This window comes from Botrytis byssoidea, assembly GCF_014898295.1.
Source record: "Botrytis byssoidea strain MUCL 94 chromosome Unknown BBYS_009, whole genome shotgun sequence".
In the NCBI taxonomy this organism is placed as follows: domain Eukaryota; kingdom Fungi; phylum Ascomycota; class Leotiomycetes; order Helotiales; family Sclerotiniaceae; genus Botrytis; species Botrytis byssoidea.
Window position 1 is genome coordinate 123618 of NW_024065850.1, and position 17994 is coordinate 141611.

The 17994-nt window shown below is 39.8% G+C and overlaps 3 protein-coding genes across 3 annotated transcripts; all 3 read right to left on the bottom strand.

Moving 5' to 3' along the window:
* Positions 1–705: 705 nt before the first annotated feature.
* EAE97_005193 (uncharacterized protein) lies at positions 706–3599 on the bottom strand (the record flags this gene model as incomplete). The annotated part of the gene is made up of 5 exons (XM_038875705.1): positions 706–1278; positions 1329–1760; positions 1811–1972; positions 2021–2734; positions 2820–3599. The coding sequence occupies 5 exons, from the start codon at positions 3597–3599 to the stop codon at positions 706–708; spliced, it is 2661 nt and encodes an 886-aa protein (XP_038733042.1).
* Positions 3600–4856: 1257 nt separating this feature from the next.
* Positions 4857–5600, bottom strand: EAE97_005194 (uncharacterized protein; the record flags this gene model as incomplete). Its single annotated transcript, XM_038875706.1, has 1 exon — positions 4857–5600. One exon carries the CDS (start codon positions 5598–5600, stop codon positions 4857–4859), a length of 744 nt encoding a protein of 247 aa, XP_038733043.1.
* A 1449-nt stretch (positions 5601–7049) lies between these two features.
* Positions 7050–8614, bottom strand: EAE97_005195 (uncharacterized protein). Its single transcript, XM_038875707.1, has 2 exons — positions 8127–8614; positions 7050–8074 (listed from the first exon to the last, which is right to left on the bottom strand). The coding sequence occupies exons 1-2, from the start codon at positions 8391–8393 to the stop codon at positions 7250–7252; spliced, it is 1092 nt and encodes a 363-aa protein (XP_038733044.1). The 5' UTR covers positions 8394–8614; the 3' UTR covers positions 7050–7249.
* Positions 8615–17994: the final 9380 nt, after the last annotated feature.

Here is a 17994-nt window from a genome sequence, read left to right on the forward strand (position 1 = left end):
CTTCCTGCGCAGGAAATTAATGGCCTAGGTGAAATGAAGGGATTGAATGAGATCTTCGAATGGTAAGGTCGATTTGAAAACGGAATTGGAACCCCAAGGCAATCAGAGTAGATTTATACTGCCTTGTTTCCCCGCTGCAAACTTATCGAAGTGAGGCTGACCGGCCGCATATGCTTTATTGGATGAAATGGAAAAAAATGTTATACCAAGCCACAATTCGACTGAAATATGGTCATGCAGAGAATCTGCATCTTTTTTGATTGTAGGTAAAGTGTTTTGCGTTGCACGATTATCAATTCAAAACTCACCGACTGGACTCTGCGTAATCGGTGATGGCCATCTAAAAAGCCATCTGCGGATTTAGAGAATAATCATCTTGTCCGTAACAGTTTTCGAGCCATCTTATGGAAGTAAGTACAAACGCAATACATCAATATAGCTCTTTCTAGGATTGACTTGTTTCTGACCCGAGAATTTGGGGTCGAAATGTAAATCCTAGAAGAAAAGCTGGACGTTGTCTGTCACAGATGTCTAAATGGAGACTAATGACCATAGATATATGCCAGCATCCGCAGACCGATCAGCTTACCAAAGTTTCCCTCACAAACAGGGCGATTCGTGTTACATTTCACCACATGGCGAAAAGAATCGACCAATGCCGACATTGTAAATATGGCGTCATGAATGGATGGGTTGACACCGTGTTTATATTTCTCTACACCACTTAAGCATGACCCCAGTCAAACCCTCCACACTACCGGGAATTTCCTCCAATGCAATATCTACTTTCCACATACGACCTGCAATTCCACCCACTTGTGCCGCACCGATAGCTGCAGATATAAGTAAATCATAATCTACCAATCTTTCCCAAGCCCCCAAAGCGACATCTCTCCCCCATACTTTAGCACTACCTCCCAAAGCTGTAACTCCCGTGCTTGATGTCTGTATCTTATGCCTTGATGTCAAGGAGCTATACTCGTCGTAAGCCATTGCGAAATTGCAAGTATCTGTGTCTAGGATAATGTCAAGTCGTGCGGCAGCTATCAGCATAGCGAGTTCCAACTCGGATAAACCCTGAAGGATGTGGAGTTTAGAGTCCGGAGCTGACAGTGCCATATTAGCCATATTAAATGATTGGCCACGCAATGGGAAGTTCTGCATTGAAAGACTTGATATGGGAAGAATCGAGGAGGTAAAAAATGCGGGCACCGATTTAGAGCGGTAAAAATTTGATTGAATATGATGCTTGAAACTTTTGTCGTTATTGTATAGTTTCTGGTTGCAGCATTAGTTATATGAATGTGATAGAAAACATAAGACCTTACCTCAATCATGTTCTGCCAAAATGATAGGAACTCTTTCTGTCCAGGCGTCGAGATATCAAAGCTCTCATCATCGTAATCATCGCTGTCAACAATGAGGCCCTGTTTACATACTTCCCAGAATGCTGGAAGACTTCTAGGTAATGATAAATGAACATATCGGTGACTAAACCGACTTTTGACTCTCTTTTCTAGACTCTCGACTACATCCACACGGGTGGTCAGACCAAGTACAGCAATAGGCGCTTTCCTGGCCTGTGCTATGTCGAATAAATTATATAGTAAAGTTTGTCGAGAATGTGTCGTGAATAGGTCAAATTCGTCTAGTACAAAGATAACAGATTTAGCAGCATGGTCTGTCTCGATTTCTGATATCTCCGATGGATGGGAGAGTAAAGCCAGAAGAGAGGCCAATGTATCGGCATAATTATTAATCTGTATGAAATGTTAAGGCAGGCATGATATTAAAACACACAGATCTTTACCTTGCCATTAGAGTCATCTTCAACTTCCATTTCCCTGCCCAACTGTCTCCATATCTCGCGCAACGCTAGCCGATCGTCAGTATGGATGAATCCATTAAGTCTAACGACATGGAATTTCTGTCTATGGTCTTTTCCAAGATCTGAAATTACGGTTTCAACCAGCTGCACAGGAATTAGCTTAACTCTTAAGAATATCGGTATGAATCTTACGGTAGTCTTTCCAGAACCCCTTGCACCAATAATCAACATAGAGTTACCCTCGCCCGCCAAAACTGTCTGTTCGACGAGCTGATGTACCTTATGCATGTCATCTTCATGGCCTTGGATTTTTAGACGTTTCTCTCCGGTAAGGCGATTCAGTAATGCTCTTTGCATTGTTTTCAGATGGGTTTCAAACTCCTCGATGCCGGGAATTTCATTTGAAATTGGAACCAAGTCTGCTTCCCCATCGAGTAAATTATGATCTACATCAGAAATGCAAGTTTTACAAAGCCATTCACCCCGAGGTTTCTTGGGAATATTGCCGCAAGATTGGTGAACGGCATAATCACAATTCTCACACAGAATAATCTCGTTCGGTTTCTCTGAATCCAATCCTTCGCAAACAGCACATGATATTTCATCATCAGAGTCGCTCGCATCATAATTTTCAGCAGCTCTCGCTGCCTCTGCTGCTACTCTGGCCTTTTGACACTTCTTGCAAAACCAATCTCCTTCGGGTATTTTTGGCACACTGTAACATTTCTGATGCACAATAAGCGGGCATCCATCGCAGAATATAATTTTGTTCGGAGCTACCGAATCAGGTTTTGTACAGATCTCGCAAACAGCGCCTTCATCGTCGTCCTCATAATAACCATCATCAATCGAACGCGACGTGGATGGTATGGTCTTGCCCTGTAAACTCTTGAGGTGTGCCTCAGACTATTTTCTGGTTAGTACACATGACATTCATATCTGCAACATCGTCCGACGATAAGCAGTCTGCTTCGCAAATGATTTTACCTACCGGAATATCTTTAAAGCCCTCTAAATTATCCTTGCCGGATTCATCGAATGCAACACTCTTCCTTAGTGTTGAATTTCTAGACTTGCTAGGAGTTAGGATACCTTTTGGGATCGCGGCCGTTGAATCTGCGACACCGTCTATTATCCGCTTTGGCCGGCCACGTTTCGGTGTGCTGGATCCAAGTATTTCAGTGGTCTTTCCTCGAGCCTTTGAAACTACGTCTTTTGAATTAGAGAATCGCGTCGATTGACTCCTGGGCAATTTTGTAGACTTCTCCGCAGGTTCTATATCTTCATGACTAGCTTCAATGTCTTTATTCTGCTGGTTCTTCGTAGACTCATTTTGGATAGCTTGTCGTGATAATGCTTTCGCCTTCTCAAGATATTCTTTATTCTTAGGCGGTCGCCCACGACCACGTTTCACAGGGGGGACCACTTCCTTCGCTGTCGACTTTGCCGCCTTGGTGCTTCTCGCTACCGGTTTGGTATTTGCTTTCCCTGATGCATTTGTATTCTCTTCCTCGTCATCCGTAACCTTAAAATCGTAGATGTCCTCGCCCAATTCGTCTGCACTATCTTCAGTCTCCTTCTTAACGCTCAATCCAAGCAGTTTCTTGAACCGACCCGAGATACCACCAAGCCTGGAGGTAGGCACATCTACCTTTTGACGTTTCGCTGCAGATGTTTGCGATTTTGCAGGTAGAGGGGATAATTCGTCGGCTTCATCTGATATACGAGATCTAAGGCGTTTCCGTGTACTTGATGGTTCTGGTGGTGACATAATCAAGAAAGGGCGACTTTAGACTTTCTTTGCGTCTAGGAAATCACTCATGTCTTTGGCAGATTTAATGGAGACCAAATGGAGCGGTCGACAATTATAGAGGTTGCTTGGGAGACGCGTCGTGAATTTAAATAGCGCTAGCGGCCGCTGTACTACAGGGGCTTTCAAAGGTATTGTCGTCCTCGCCTGAAATCATTACATGAATGTGTATTTAATATATCAAGCATCGTTCAAATCATCTGACGTTCTCAAATCGTTAGAAGCATTCAAGGATTTTCACACTCAATTACTATTCGTCGCCTCTATATGTTCCTAACATACTATCTCATTTCTAAGGTGCAAGTGCGCCTGTATCAAGATCGTTCATTCGATGCAAAACCTTGAATGGGTCACCAAGTTGTGCGGTTCTAAATTTCCACTTCGCTGAGAGGATAGCACATGGACAAGAGCAAAGTGCCCAGTAGTTTGGATTGAAATTTTGGGTGTGACTTTCAATATTCAAGATGAGTTAAAAAGTTAAGACCATCTGAATGTTACTATTAAAACCAGAAGTTGAAAGGCTTAGGTTGTCGAACAGCAGTCCTTGATGTTGGAAACCCTGACTCAGATTGTAGCGCAACACTGTCTCAGTGTTGCATCATGGATGGGCAAATACTAACTTCACTTGGAAATACGAAAAAGCATCTATATAGTATGGCCAACGATTTCTCGCTGTCTTGATGTCCTTATGCAATTAACTGGTCATTAGCAGTGAGGCTGTGATCGAAGAGAATTACTGGTCGATTATCACTATCTAAAGTATTGTCCATCATATTATCTCTTTTCCTCTCGGTTGTTCCGATCAGAGACAGCGTGAATAGAGAAAGATCTCCCAATCACTGCAGCCTTGCTTATTCTTCTTCTCAAATTCCATGTCAAAGTTCTACATAGTGGCTACCTAGTACGCAAGTATCAATGATAATCCCGCACTATATGGGTACTCTGTTGTAACCGTTGAAATATTTCGTGCACTTAGATCACATGATTTGGATCTTTACAGCGATAGTCCTGGACAGTCAATTAGGATGAAAATTATTAGATTAACTTCGTTATGAACGGCTGAAAGCCATCAAAAAATTCCCCAACCAGGCATACCAGATGTCCATTCTATCTTATCATTATGGTCATCTCTCATATCCTTGCGCCATAAGACACTTCGCCGTCGACTGCCTCTATAAAATAAACAATTGCGCTGGAACAGTAGCCCTAGAATATTACCTACGACGAGTAATTGGGCAAGTCTTTCTCGTCTTCATTCATTTCCCTGATTGTAACATTGAACATATCCTTCATTTTCGCCCCGAGCTTGGTCCAAGTACACTTTCCAGGAATGCAATGACACAAGCATCCACAATCCATCACGTCGTCTTCTCTTGTTTTGTCGCCTGCGTGGAACCCCAATGTTTTGTTCTCTTGATAAAGAAGCAGCTCAAGAATTGATAAATAGATGAAAGTATCCAATTCTCCTTCAGCATTGTCAGATGGTTCGTCTGACGTGACAATAGTACACTTGTCATACATGTGAAATTTCCCAGAAACCCCGTTGAAACAATTCGGATCAAAAGCCATCATAGCGTACACTCGCAACTCGCCTTTTTTTGTTAAAAAGTATTGCATTGTCGTTTTCTGGTATTTCCATATATATTTTCCCGAAAGTTCCCGACCCTCAAGGTATTTTTCAGAAGCAGTATAATTGAAAGATAGTCTCTGATGAGTTGAGAAACAAAAGCTTCTGCGCTTCAATCGGATTTGCTTTCCAGAAGCAAGACACATCAGGTATCCTCTGCCCCTCTTATTGACAGTGAGCCAGGAAGATTCAGAGGAAGGCGGTGGTAGAGGGGAGTCATCTCGTGTAGATGCAAGGTGAAGTCCGGAGGCAGGGGCTGCAAGATGCCAGCGTGCTTGTGATTGGGGATTGATGAAGCATTCTACCTTGAGGGCGCCGTGGTAATACGTCGACATCTCTATGAACAGGTATTTGGAATTATGCTTGGGAAGTACGAATAGAAGTTTGGAAATGTTCAATTGTGATAGACCAGGAGCCGGGGGAAGAGCGTATCTTTGTTCACTACGTTCCAAGCTAACTAAGCACTGGTCGTCAAATATGACATCTATCACATACGTACTAACCAAGTGTATTGGCATTGATCCCCCTAACTCAAAGAGGTTACGGCTTCTAACTCTGAACACAACTACAGAAGAAAGTATAATTCAGGTCGATTTTCTCCGACCAGATCGATTTTACAAGGCTACTCTGATTTTTCGCAATCATTGCCTTGCTGTTAGAGATAAATGGTTTATTTGATTGCATCTTTTCATGGCGGGGTTCTATTGCATTGCCGGATTTCGTTTGCAATGCCGGTAGAGTAGAAACTTGCTTCCTTTTTTTTCCTCTTTGGACGATCGATCCCTTAAAAAAAAGGTCATTCTCCTGCGTCCCAGTCTGATATTCACTGCACTCTCGAGGCCAACTCCCGGGGAACAAGTTCATAGAATATTGGAATTTGCGCTAAATCTACCTACCGGATCGAACCGTTCATACTCAACGGGTTCTGTGGGTCAGACACTAAACTCTAGTACTTAAGTAGACGGATCGACATCCGAAAGCTAGACTCAACATATTATCTCAACAACACCAAAAGTAAAGCTGGATTCAACAACAGGTTTATACCACTTATCAGAAACACCATATCAGAAACGCCCTATCAAAACGGCAATTCCTAATCTCCAGACAAGTTTGTTTGGGTTCAGATGAAACTTGAATGGTGATGGGCAAGCTTGGGAAAGCTAGATTTATATCTACCCCGACGATGCAAGCATTGGGTTGAGATCTTTGGCTAGGATTGAATACAAACCTTTGATTAGTTTGGCAGTATCTACCAAGCACAAGATGTATGTGACTTCTTCAATTGCATGTGAAGATCAGCTTGGACGCTTTACGTAGGTACTCCATACCCGGGCGATATGAAAGCAGGGAGCGATTAGGGAAACAATTGGTTAGAATGTGTGCAGCCCAGGTGCTAGCATATACTTTAAAATAGATATCCAGCCACATGAACTCAAAAAGTACGTATTGCACTAAGCCCCTTTGAGATAAGGTTTTTGTCCCATTTCCTATTCCCGCGTGAGAGATTCGACCATCCAATGATATCCGCGGAATCTTATTTTAAAATGGGGATAGTGTGCTACTAAGTCGTTGAGTTTATGCATCGTTTGCTTTTTGGTTCCCAAATGTATTTTTCTTTTGATGGCACGATCATCTAGGAAAATCTACCCAGCCTCGAGGCCGGAGGTGCATGCCGGTAGTGTCGGGACTACAAGCTAGGCCAGCTCTAGCCCATGATTATCAATCGAGTCAACACGCACTAGCTTGTACTAAATTTTCTTAGAGTTTCACGTGGTGAACAACTTTGATTGCCGTGATGCTATCGACCAAAAGCTGTCGGAAGATTGTGATTGTCGAAGCAACTGTTGTCTCATCTGGGCACTTGAGAATGGTAAAAGATACTGAAAAGGCTAACTTTTACATTGATTGATTCCGAGCACCGATACCTATTATTCCATCATTATCATATAAATATATCGTACACGTACCGCCTTTCATAAGCTCATTAAGCACCAGCATGCAAGATATATCCACCATCAACAGCCACGGTCTGACCGTTCAAATACTGATTGGTAGCCGCAAACAATATCGCACCGGCCATGTCTTCATCCTTTCCAGGTCTTTTGGCAGGGACCTTCTCATACTTCTCCTTCTCAATGTGACTCTTCTGATCCTGTCCACTCTCACCACCAGTTGTCATCTCACTAGGGAATACACCTGGTGCAATGCTATTGACTCTGATCTTCAATCCATTGCCCGCGATTTCTGAAGATAACATCTTTGTCAAGTGGATAGCTGCAGCTTTGCTGGCGTTGTATCCGAAATGATGTTGTGAAGACTGGACGATACCAGAAATCGAGGAAATGTTGATAACTGTTCCGGAATATCCGTATTGGTGATCCGAAGCCTTCTGGAGCAGGGGAAGGAAAGCTGTGGTCATGAAGAATAATTGAGGAACGTTGGTACGGTAGGTATTGCACCAATCATCGAATGTCGAACTCTCATCATCGAAAAGATTCTTCTTCATTTCCTCCGCAGTCTTGGCTTCCGTTTGCTGGGTAGCTCCAGAGATTCCGGCGTTGTTGATTAAGATGCAGAGACATTTCTCCTTGGATTCAATCTCCTTTACCACACGAGCAATCTCGTCTTTGCGGGTGACATCTGCAACGATAGGTATAATTTCTCCCTCAATGTTTTGGCCATGGTGTTTGACAACATTCTCGAGCTTTTCTTCGGTTCGTCCCACAATATATACTTTGGCACCGTTCACAGCCAGCGCTTGAGTTGCCATCAAACCAATTCCTGATCCGCCACCTGTCACGAGGGCCACCTGCTTCGTGTGAGTCTCATGTCCATTTCAATATAAAGAAGAGGGGAATTACCTTGCCCTTAACATTGAACACATTGCTCAAAAGAAAGTTCTTGTTGGTATCAGACATTTTGGTTGTAGAGGTTGAGAGGTGATTTGAAGGATGCTGAAATTGAGGGTTGGAGATTCTTATCATATGGTTTTGATATGGCGTTATGGAGGAAATGCTCCGGGATGGAATTCTGCAGACGCTTCGGTGGGATGAATTGGCAAACGTCATTGACGTCATTAATGAAAAGTGCTTAGGACGACTGATACGTAATAATGCATTTTGTGACATGATTGTGGACTGTTTCTTCCAGAATGTGAGTAACAGACGTAATATTATTCAATGAAGATGTAAGGAATCTTTGAGGAATCGAATCAAAAGGAGATTGAGATAGGAAAAGAGAAACTATTAGTAAGGAAGGCATCTCAAATGTATTCACGCCGTCAAACTATGATCACACATGCAGAAAGCAATCAAAACATGCAGATTCCCATAATAAAGTGAATCGTCGATAACAATTCCCATCTTGGTTTTCTATGCCTAAAGTCGGTGATGTCAATACTAATGTGGAGTCTGAAGATCTCTCCCCGCATTTTAATCGATGACGTTTAATCGATATCCCTGTATCTTGCACAACCCTATATCTTGCACAATTTGATTTATTAAACTAAAAATCGATATTAAATTCAAATATCATTATAATGATTTTAAAATCTATACAATAGAATCTTATATTTATTAAAAGATAATATCAGGAATTTGAAAGATTTGAAATATTCAATTGAATATTAATCGATTTGAGTAATAATATTTTAAAATATTAATAATAAAATAAAAACCTATATTAGGGTGAATGTATATGATTGAAAAATAGTTTTTTGTATTTATTATTATTATTATTATTAATCAAAAGTTTGAAATTTCGAAAATATCAATAATCAAGTTTTATATCAAGTTTTAAATTTTTATATAGTTTTAAAAAAAAGAAAAAATAAATTAAAAATACTTTTTAAAATATGATAAAATATTTATTTCGAGATTTTAGAATAACAAAATTGATATTTTAATTTAATTTATAAAACTATATTTTTATATATTAGAAAATATATAATATAATAATAATAAATAATATTAAAATATATATTATTTAGAAATTATAATTAATTATATTATAGAATAATATAAATAAGAAAAAATAATAATTAAAATAATTAATCTTTATATTTCAATTGAAAAGTTTATTATATATTTTTTTTCAATCAAAAATATTGTAGTTCCTTTTTTTGAAAAACTTTTATTTCTAAAAAAGTCTTTAAGTTATAATGATTTCTAAGAATTTTTATAGCTATATTCAATTTCAATTCATTTTTATAATATTTCATACTAATTATTAGTTTTAATTTTAAATTTAAATCAAGACTTTCTTTCAAAAAATACTTGAATAAAAATTCTTTATTATTGATTAGATACTTTTAATTTTTAAATATTACTATTTTTTAAAATAACTGATTATATCTATAAAGATATAATAAAAATATCGTATTTTATTATGAATTATAAGATTAAATATATAAATAATATATTATATAATTAATTATATTCAGAATCTTATTTAATACTTAAGTTATAATAAGATTTTTGTTTTAAAACAAATTAGTTTATGAAAAAACTCTTTTATATATTAATATAATTTCGAATTTTTGATATTAAAATTAGCTTGTTTTTGATCCTTATATTAAAAGATCTTCAAATTTATAGAATATATTCAAAAACAAGCTTTTATTATTTCTATTATTAAATAAATTAATATATAATAATTTTATACTAATAGTTTTGATATCGAGATTTCTATTCAATTATCAACTATAATTATGATTTTATTATTTTATATAAAAGAAGTAATATTATAGTATTCTTATTTTTATTTTTAATAGAATTCAATGATTGGTTGATTATATTTCATTTTTAGAATATTATTTTCAAAAGAAATAAAAGTGTGCAAGATGCAGGGTTGTGCAAGATGTAGGGATATCGGTTAGCGAATGGGATGTTGTCACATGATTATCACGTTTCTCTCTTTCGATTTCTTTTGTGTTGTAGCATTGGCGTCGCTTTATTTTTTAACTGGACATCATCCTCAGACTAATTGAGGCATAGATACCTGTATATACCTATGCATATACCTATGCAAATGAATCAAATACCAAGACTGGATACTATCTGGGTAATCAGTCTTGGTGGGGCGAATAATTTGTTGACGTTTGTAGCTTTTCTCGCAGACTACTTGGTGTACTAACAACAGCTTCAAAGTTCAACAAGAAAGAAAAATACCACCACTCTCAGTGATCCAGATTTTAATTCATTCATAAATGCGAAGTCCGCGGTCTGAAGTCTGGTAGTGCTAGACGAGAAAGTTGGATGGACTTCGGTCTATATCGAAGACTCCCCTTCTACACGGTATGACAAGCGATGTTATCTGTATCTTACTCTTCTCGTGGTTACGTTTGTCGATCTCATAACAAACCTGTCTTGATAACAATACCTGGAAGGTGCAATAACTTCCAAAAGCGATCTGCTGAGGAGGTACCTAGTCATCATTGAGTGTTACAAAGATCATATTCCGATTATCTTCGAGACCTACGTTAGAAGGTAACTCTATCAAAAAACTAAGATGAGAGTTTCTATATGTATAGGAACCAGTGTCAATAAATATAAGAATGCACCTCAGCTTCTCTCCTCTGGTCTCTTCACCTGTAAAGAAAAGAAAAGCATGGTTTCAACTTGGAAAACCAGGCGAATCAAGATGAATGAAGATTTCTACAGAATGTTGTAAGGATTTTTGGAGCACAAAGGGGTAGTCTCGTAACTAGTATCTTCTGTACTTCAGACACGCTCTACTTCAGTAGTAAGTATTGAATTTATTGAAAACATTTCAATAACATTGAATCTCATTGATAATAGTAAATTATTCTCATACTCTCGAAACTATATCTGTTTTACTTTTATATCTTTTGGAATCTATTAAGAATCTACCCTTAGTCAATGGAACCCAATCACTCTGGGCTAGATTCTATAGTGGAATGAGGGGTGGATTCTATGAGGAAACAGTAGATTCTATAGGTGTATTGCCATTTTTCCTTTGAATTTTCGAAACAGAAAAACAATCGCTTTTGACTACTACAGGTTGAAATCTATAATTCTGAGGTACTTTCTACAAACCGACTCTATGTACGATGTATCAGAGAACATATCACAGAATCCAAGAAGCATAAAAGTAATTGTCTTTCAGTTTTAGAGTATAAGAGTAACGAAATGGCTTTTGGGAGGCATGAGAGTAATTTGCGGTTAAAAATAATTGAACTAGAATTTGAACATACCAGCCTTAGATTTATATGTTACTGAATAATTTGTCTTTGATATAGGCAATTTTCTTCGGACCATATAACTTCAAGCTTAGAATATATAAATTCCGGATTTCAGTACATTGTGTATATACGAATGTAAGCGAATATTCTCGAGGTGTTAGCCTACTTTAGTGGCAAGAAGCGAGAGGCTAGGTTCACAGAAATCCTTTATAAAGATTGTTATTCCTATTCATGCCTTAGCTCCCTAAGAGATACAAGATTGTATTCCAGGACCTGGTATATAAGTACCACTTCTTCTGTGTTCTATTCAAAAGAGCCAGTGATACTACTTTTGTATGATATATACAGCCATAGATGTTATTGGCTTTAATATGTACTATAGTGCGTATACTAGGTCTAATATCAACCGCAGTATTACTAGCGCATACTAATTACAATACTATAAGGGAGAAAAAAAGAGGAGAAGTTCATACGGAGTTGAAATAGCTTGCCGACTACACCTGCTACCATCAGTTCTAAGCTTCATATGTACTTCAGCAGATCATCAGAAAGAATCAGATGGCCAGAAATTGCTTGCAGATTAACAGATTGAGGCGGAAGAATTCGACGTCTCGGAGCAGCCTGTCAACGGCCGCAAAGGAATCGAAGCAATCGTTCATGACATTCAACAACAGCAAATTGAAGTGCGGATAGAACTCTAGGGAATAACGCTCTCAATGTCAGTGCGGTTTTTCTTTTCTTGGTAGGCTAGACTTTGCCATATTCTGGCTTTGGCGCCTACAATGATGCTTTCGTCAAACTCCTGACAAGCAGGACGATTCGACTCTAGGATGGTTTGAAATATACTATTGAGATTCCAAAGCACAATGTTAGAGCTCTCTTAAGAAATTTATTAAGTTTCCAGGAGCTGAAGATGAGCAATCAAAACAAGGTCTTAAAACAAAGCACTAGATCAGGGAAATCCACGAAAAGTACGAATTAAAAACTAATGAATTTACACGGAACAACTCGAAAAATGAAGAAAAAAGGCTGAGAACGAGTTGCTTTCTGGAAAGGAAAAGATAAAACTCGATAATGAAGGATTAGTTGCACACACAAGAGGAGTTTACAAGCGCGTAATGGAAGAACGGAAGCAGGTTTCTGGAAGACCTATTCAACTCGGTTTGCAAGGAAACTACATTGATGCTAACGTGCTTGAAAGGATTATAAGTTTCTGTATCTGTGATGCAAATGATTACTGAGCTCTTGGGAAGTTTAGACGTTAGAACAACCTAGGTATCTCCCATCAAGAACTTAAGGGAGCGTGGTAAACATGCAGAACAGATTCTTACCTGAAACAACCACTACGAAATTATTGTGGAAGAGATTGTACTAACATAGTATCTCAGTTCAAGAAAGCTACAAGAATCAACTCATTTAAAGCAATAAAATTATTCCCCCTTTTATATTGTACCGTCACCCAAACTCACCCGCCGCGTCAACCATCAATGAGGGCATTCTCACCAGAAGCGATATTAGGATTGACATCTACAAGGAAGCTTACGTACAATCTCAAGACTCCTTCTATCAAGTATCCAACACGAATGCAATGAAAGGAGTGGGAAATCAATCTACTACCCACAGAAAGTCTTGTTGAAAAATTCATTTCAACCTGAATACAATGACGTTAACAAAGTTTTCATACATCGATGTCAGAAGACGAAGAAGCATCAAAGTATGGTTGACTAACATTCCTTAATTCATAGTGAAATTATTCATAAAACGACTACCCACCCCCTTCGTCATTCAGATCAACATTTAGCCGAAGCAACATGTATTTTACACTCTTCCTTGAGAAAATGATGTCATTCCAAACTCTATACTTTGGACCACTATTCTAGAAATCGTATGTTGCAGTCGGACACTACTCTCAAAGTGCTTCTTGTGTTATAGTTCTGCTCCTAGATATTTAGATAGGTGGACCTGTAATATCTATGAACTCAACGATTTCGGGCGAGCGCATCAATCCATGCGAATGTCAATTTGTAACCTTGATTTATGGTCCAGATATAGCCACTCATACATCAAATATATGCTGAGAGAGAGAAACGTACATTCAAATCTAAAGTTCTCTTATATTCGTCACCCCATTTGCACAATACAAATCAGGCGATAGCCAACTCGAATTCTTGCGTCCTTCCAGGATAGGAAATCTTGACACCTCAACAACAAATATCGTGCTAGTGCAGCCAATTCTATAAGCGTAGCAAATCAATACTAACAACGACAAACACAAATGACAACTTAAAGATTGTCGCCAACATGCTCCTCTATCCCCCCCAATAATCATGGGCATCATTTAAATGCCAAGATACTTCATTCACAACTCATTACCTTTCTCGGCACAGCTTGATAACACCACCAGTGATATGCTGCAGCCCGGATGATCATCGACCCAACGCACGAAGAGATTTTCCTTGCAAAAGGAAACCGCACATCACTGACTCACCGTGAGGACCATCAAGCCCTGTCTAGCTGATGATCATGCCCCGCAATACGGTAAAAGTTTCCGGGGTACCCCATAACCAGTATGCAATATTTCGAAATCCGACAACTCTACCACGCAATCCACTTGCAAATCGACATCATCCACTGGATTATCATGATACCATGGTCGCATGACCAAATGAACAACACACTCGAGCTGAGAAAAAAATCCTTCACAACTCCATGTATCATAACATTTTGAACAATTCTTGGACAAACGAAAATTCACGACAGCCAACCATCCAGGCACTCGAAGCGCTCTTGCCTCAACTATTCCAGGACGCGATTTACAGTGATTTTCCGACTTCGGTTGGATCACTCACGCGACGCCTTCAATCTTTGCCAACTGGGAAAAAGGAAGGAAAGCTGAAAGGGCTGAAAAATGCCAATAGTTTGTTGGATGCAATATGTAAACTTACTGAAAGATAATCCTTTCTACTCTCGTGATAGACGATTTTATTCACGGCAAGAGAAGATCCGAGCACATGACCATCAACATGTCAATGTTATTTCTTCAACCGCATGAAACTGGCGGTAAGACTTCGGGATCGTGAAAGTTCATCCCCAATTCATTCGTACTCGCACTCGCATTTCCGTTTGGGTCGCCAACCAACATCTACATTCATCCTCTCTATCTCCTCTTCTCCTCGCTTCCCACCACTTATTCTCTCCTCTCTACAATCCCTCTCATAACCACTCGAGACCGAGTGACCGCGCAAATCCAAAGGCTCCTCTCCTCCACGATTCCCCAGGCGCTACCGGTATAGCTTCGGGTATTTCATGGCATAACCTAAATCCCCATCCACCCACACATAGATACCTGGGTTTCGCGGCTCGTTCCAACAGCCGACCAAATATCGAACAGGAACATCCGACCACCCAAATCACTGCCACTCTCAGCATAATTCCAAGCATTTCAAGCATAAATCAAGTGCCGAGTGAGTTGGAACAGCGGGGTGTGTTTCGGTGGCCCTGACATTAGTGTTGTTTTACGAGGTTTTATAATTTTCTTTTTTTCTTTCTTTCCAAGTAAAATTATACAGTAATACGTATGGGATCTTCGAAGACATGGAAAGGGAAGGTTATTTCGAAGGCTGGACGAATAAGACAGATGAGCGGTTACGGTGTATTGTTGTTACGGGATGGAAATGGAAATAGTATGTCCGGGTGGGAGAGTGGGAAATGAGTGATTTGACGTGATGAACGATAAAGGCCTATGTGGCGTATTTTCCCCTCGTCTAGCAGCATGCTTTTTCAGCTTCCTTCGCGCTTTCTGTTGACCTAACCGGCCTCTGTTTCTCTTTCTCAAAGCCCGTCCGTCCCCCGGAAAGTTTGGTTATAGAATCTTGAAATTATCACCACGCCCCTAAGTGAGTGTTCTCCTCCGCTAAATACAAGATTGTGTAGGACTTGGGGCTTCGCAAGCATTACTTAAGTCCTAAAAGGACCTTTTTATCCTAAAAGGTGGAGAGTTGATAATAGTAACGGATAGGTCAAGCGGGATTTCGGTCAGATTGTGGGGGTTTGGCAGCACTAGCCTCTAGGTAATAATTGTTGGAATTTTCGAAAATCTTGGAGGGGTACTCTCCGTATTGGCATGAAATTGAATTATAGTTGGTTCCCACTTCATGTGTGTTGGTGTTTTGTGCTAGGTTGGAAATTTATGAATTCTGTCTGTTGGTAAGCAGTATTATATCTGGGACTGTGGTTATTCGGGGATGGATCGATCATACGAAAGGAAGGAGATTGCAATGGCTAATGTGATATGGACAGAATGGGTGATGGAGGGGTAGGAGCGTAGAGGGAAGAGATAAAGGAAAGTATTTGCATTACTATAATCCTCCGTAGGTGGACTTGGGAAACGGTAAGTGCCATCGTATTTGAAAAGCCATATCTAGATACCACGCTTATAACCATATTCATTGTTTGAAATTTCTCAGGAGATAGACCTAGACTAGCATCTAGCTCTGCGGGACACGAACTAGCCAAAGTCTCAAGCCTTTATTCATGTAGTCGGAAATGCGGCGCCGTGATAGCTTAATGAATGGAACATAAAATAGAACTTCGAGAACGTATAAGAAGTGCCCAGATCTTGCCACCTCCAATGTCTAGAGCACGTTTCTTGACATTAAATTGGCGTTGATAAGAACAAAGGTTAAAAAGAGAGCGAGCGTATATGCAAGATTCCGGGGAAAGTGATGTAATATTGACTAACTGGGATACTGAAACCTATAAACATAAAATAAAGTTTTCGAGATATGAAAGATGACATGTAACAATGCCGATTGCAAGAAATTGTACATCTGGCTGTGATATCGAGGAGTCGTCACTCTTTTTGATCTGGAGGAGGAAGAAAACTTTTCCGAATCCCCTAGCTTTACCCGATACTTTGGTATCTCCAAGCTGACACTTAGAGTTGGCATGTCATGGAGATTTGCATCGTTACTCTATGAAAAAAAGCAGTAGTGCCTCTTGGGTCTGGGGTCCCCAATAAATTCAATATAAAAGAGTATCATTGGCAAAATGGGGTATAATAATCAGTTTCCTTGCCTCCTACCCAAAACGGATAGTGGACTGAAAATTTGCACAAGAATAATAAAATATAATCAACCCCATCGACCTTTTCACATGTCTGATCCAACATTCCAACCACCAATATCCCAGATGTATGTGAATGCAGCACAGCAACATGCATCGATGTTAAGGCCTAGCACACCACTAACAAAAAGCTTATCGCCCGCCTTGAAAAGGTATGGGGAATTTAATTTGCGGTTTTCGGACAAAATGGACACGCCCATCCTCACGATAGCATCATTTTCCTCGCCGCTCGGAGCTGAAAGCGGTATCTAGCCATTCATTCGGTTTTGCACGTCTGCGAATGGGGCGCATAACTCTACTGATTTGCGAACTGGCTTCTTCTCAATCAGCGTTAAGAGTATCCGCCGCGGACATCAACCCATTCACACAGTAGCGACGGAGAAATTATCAGCATACCAACTCATCCGTCTCATCTAATTTCACAATGTCTACGGACGTAATAATCACCGTGTCCTCTTCCCCATGAAATTCAATAAACGTGCCCCACGATGAAAAAAAAAGGCCGAAATGGATACTGATGAGGGATACCTCGGGATCGAAACAGCCAACGAAAGATACGACAGACGAGTAATGTTTGGCGGGAGATTTCGGAATCCACTCTGTTAATGTGAAAGTATGGAGATATTCGAGGATCAAGATCCACAATAAAGCCGTCCATCAAATACATGGATGGTATCGTATCGTATGCTATGCTATGCGCTGGTGGATGATTTTTTTTGGAATATCACGTGTCTTTAGATATCTTTAGATGAAAGTTGAAATTAGATGTGAAAATGCACGCACGTGTTTGAGGAAGATAGACAAAAGGAAGTTCATGGAATCGGAATTAGTTGCGGCAATTGAGAAAGTGTGCTGAGCATCGGAATTAGTGGAAATGTGCGTGAACCGAAACCCCTAGACGATGATTAATTTTAGATGAGGCTGGATGTTTAGACTAGATATCTATTGATCCAATAGATTGAACTATTTGAAGTATTGCCTGTAATCTGTGGTGCACTCGATATATCTGGGCACAACTTTCATGCATCGATCTGCCAGGCTTTTTTTGCATCTAGATCTGGTCATAGTCACAAAATCATAACCATGTCATCATCTCGAAAGAATCTACCGCAAATCCTGATTTCCCATCCCAATGTGAACCTGAATCTTGTCTGGATGATCAATAACACATCTGACATTCGGAACATGGCCTCCGTATCACCACGCACGGTGATATCTCAAACTGCGTTCCTCCTTCCACCTCTCCTGTGATCTATCCCCTTCCATCTTCACCTTGATGGCCCAAAATACGGTACAAGGCTTGATTAGGGGGGGTCGTGCCTGAGTACGAATTACCCTTTTGGAATTATCCGACAATGCGGGTGTTCGTTCTTCCCTCCACAAATTAGTCCTGGGGTATGATC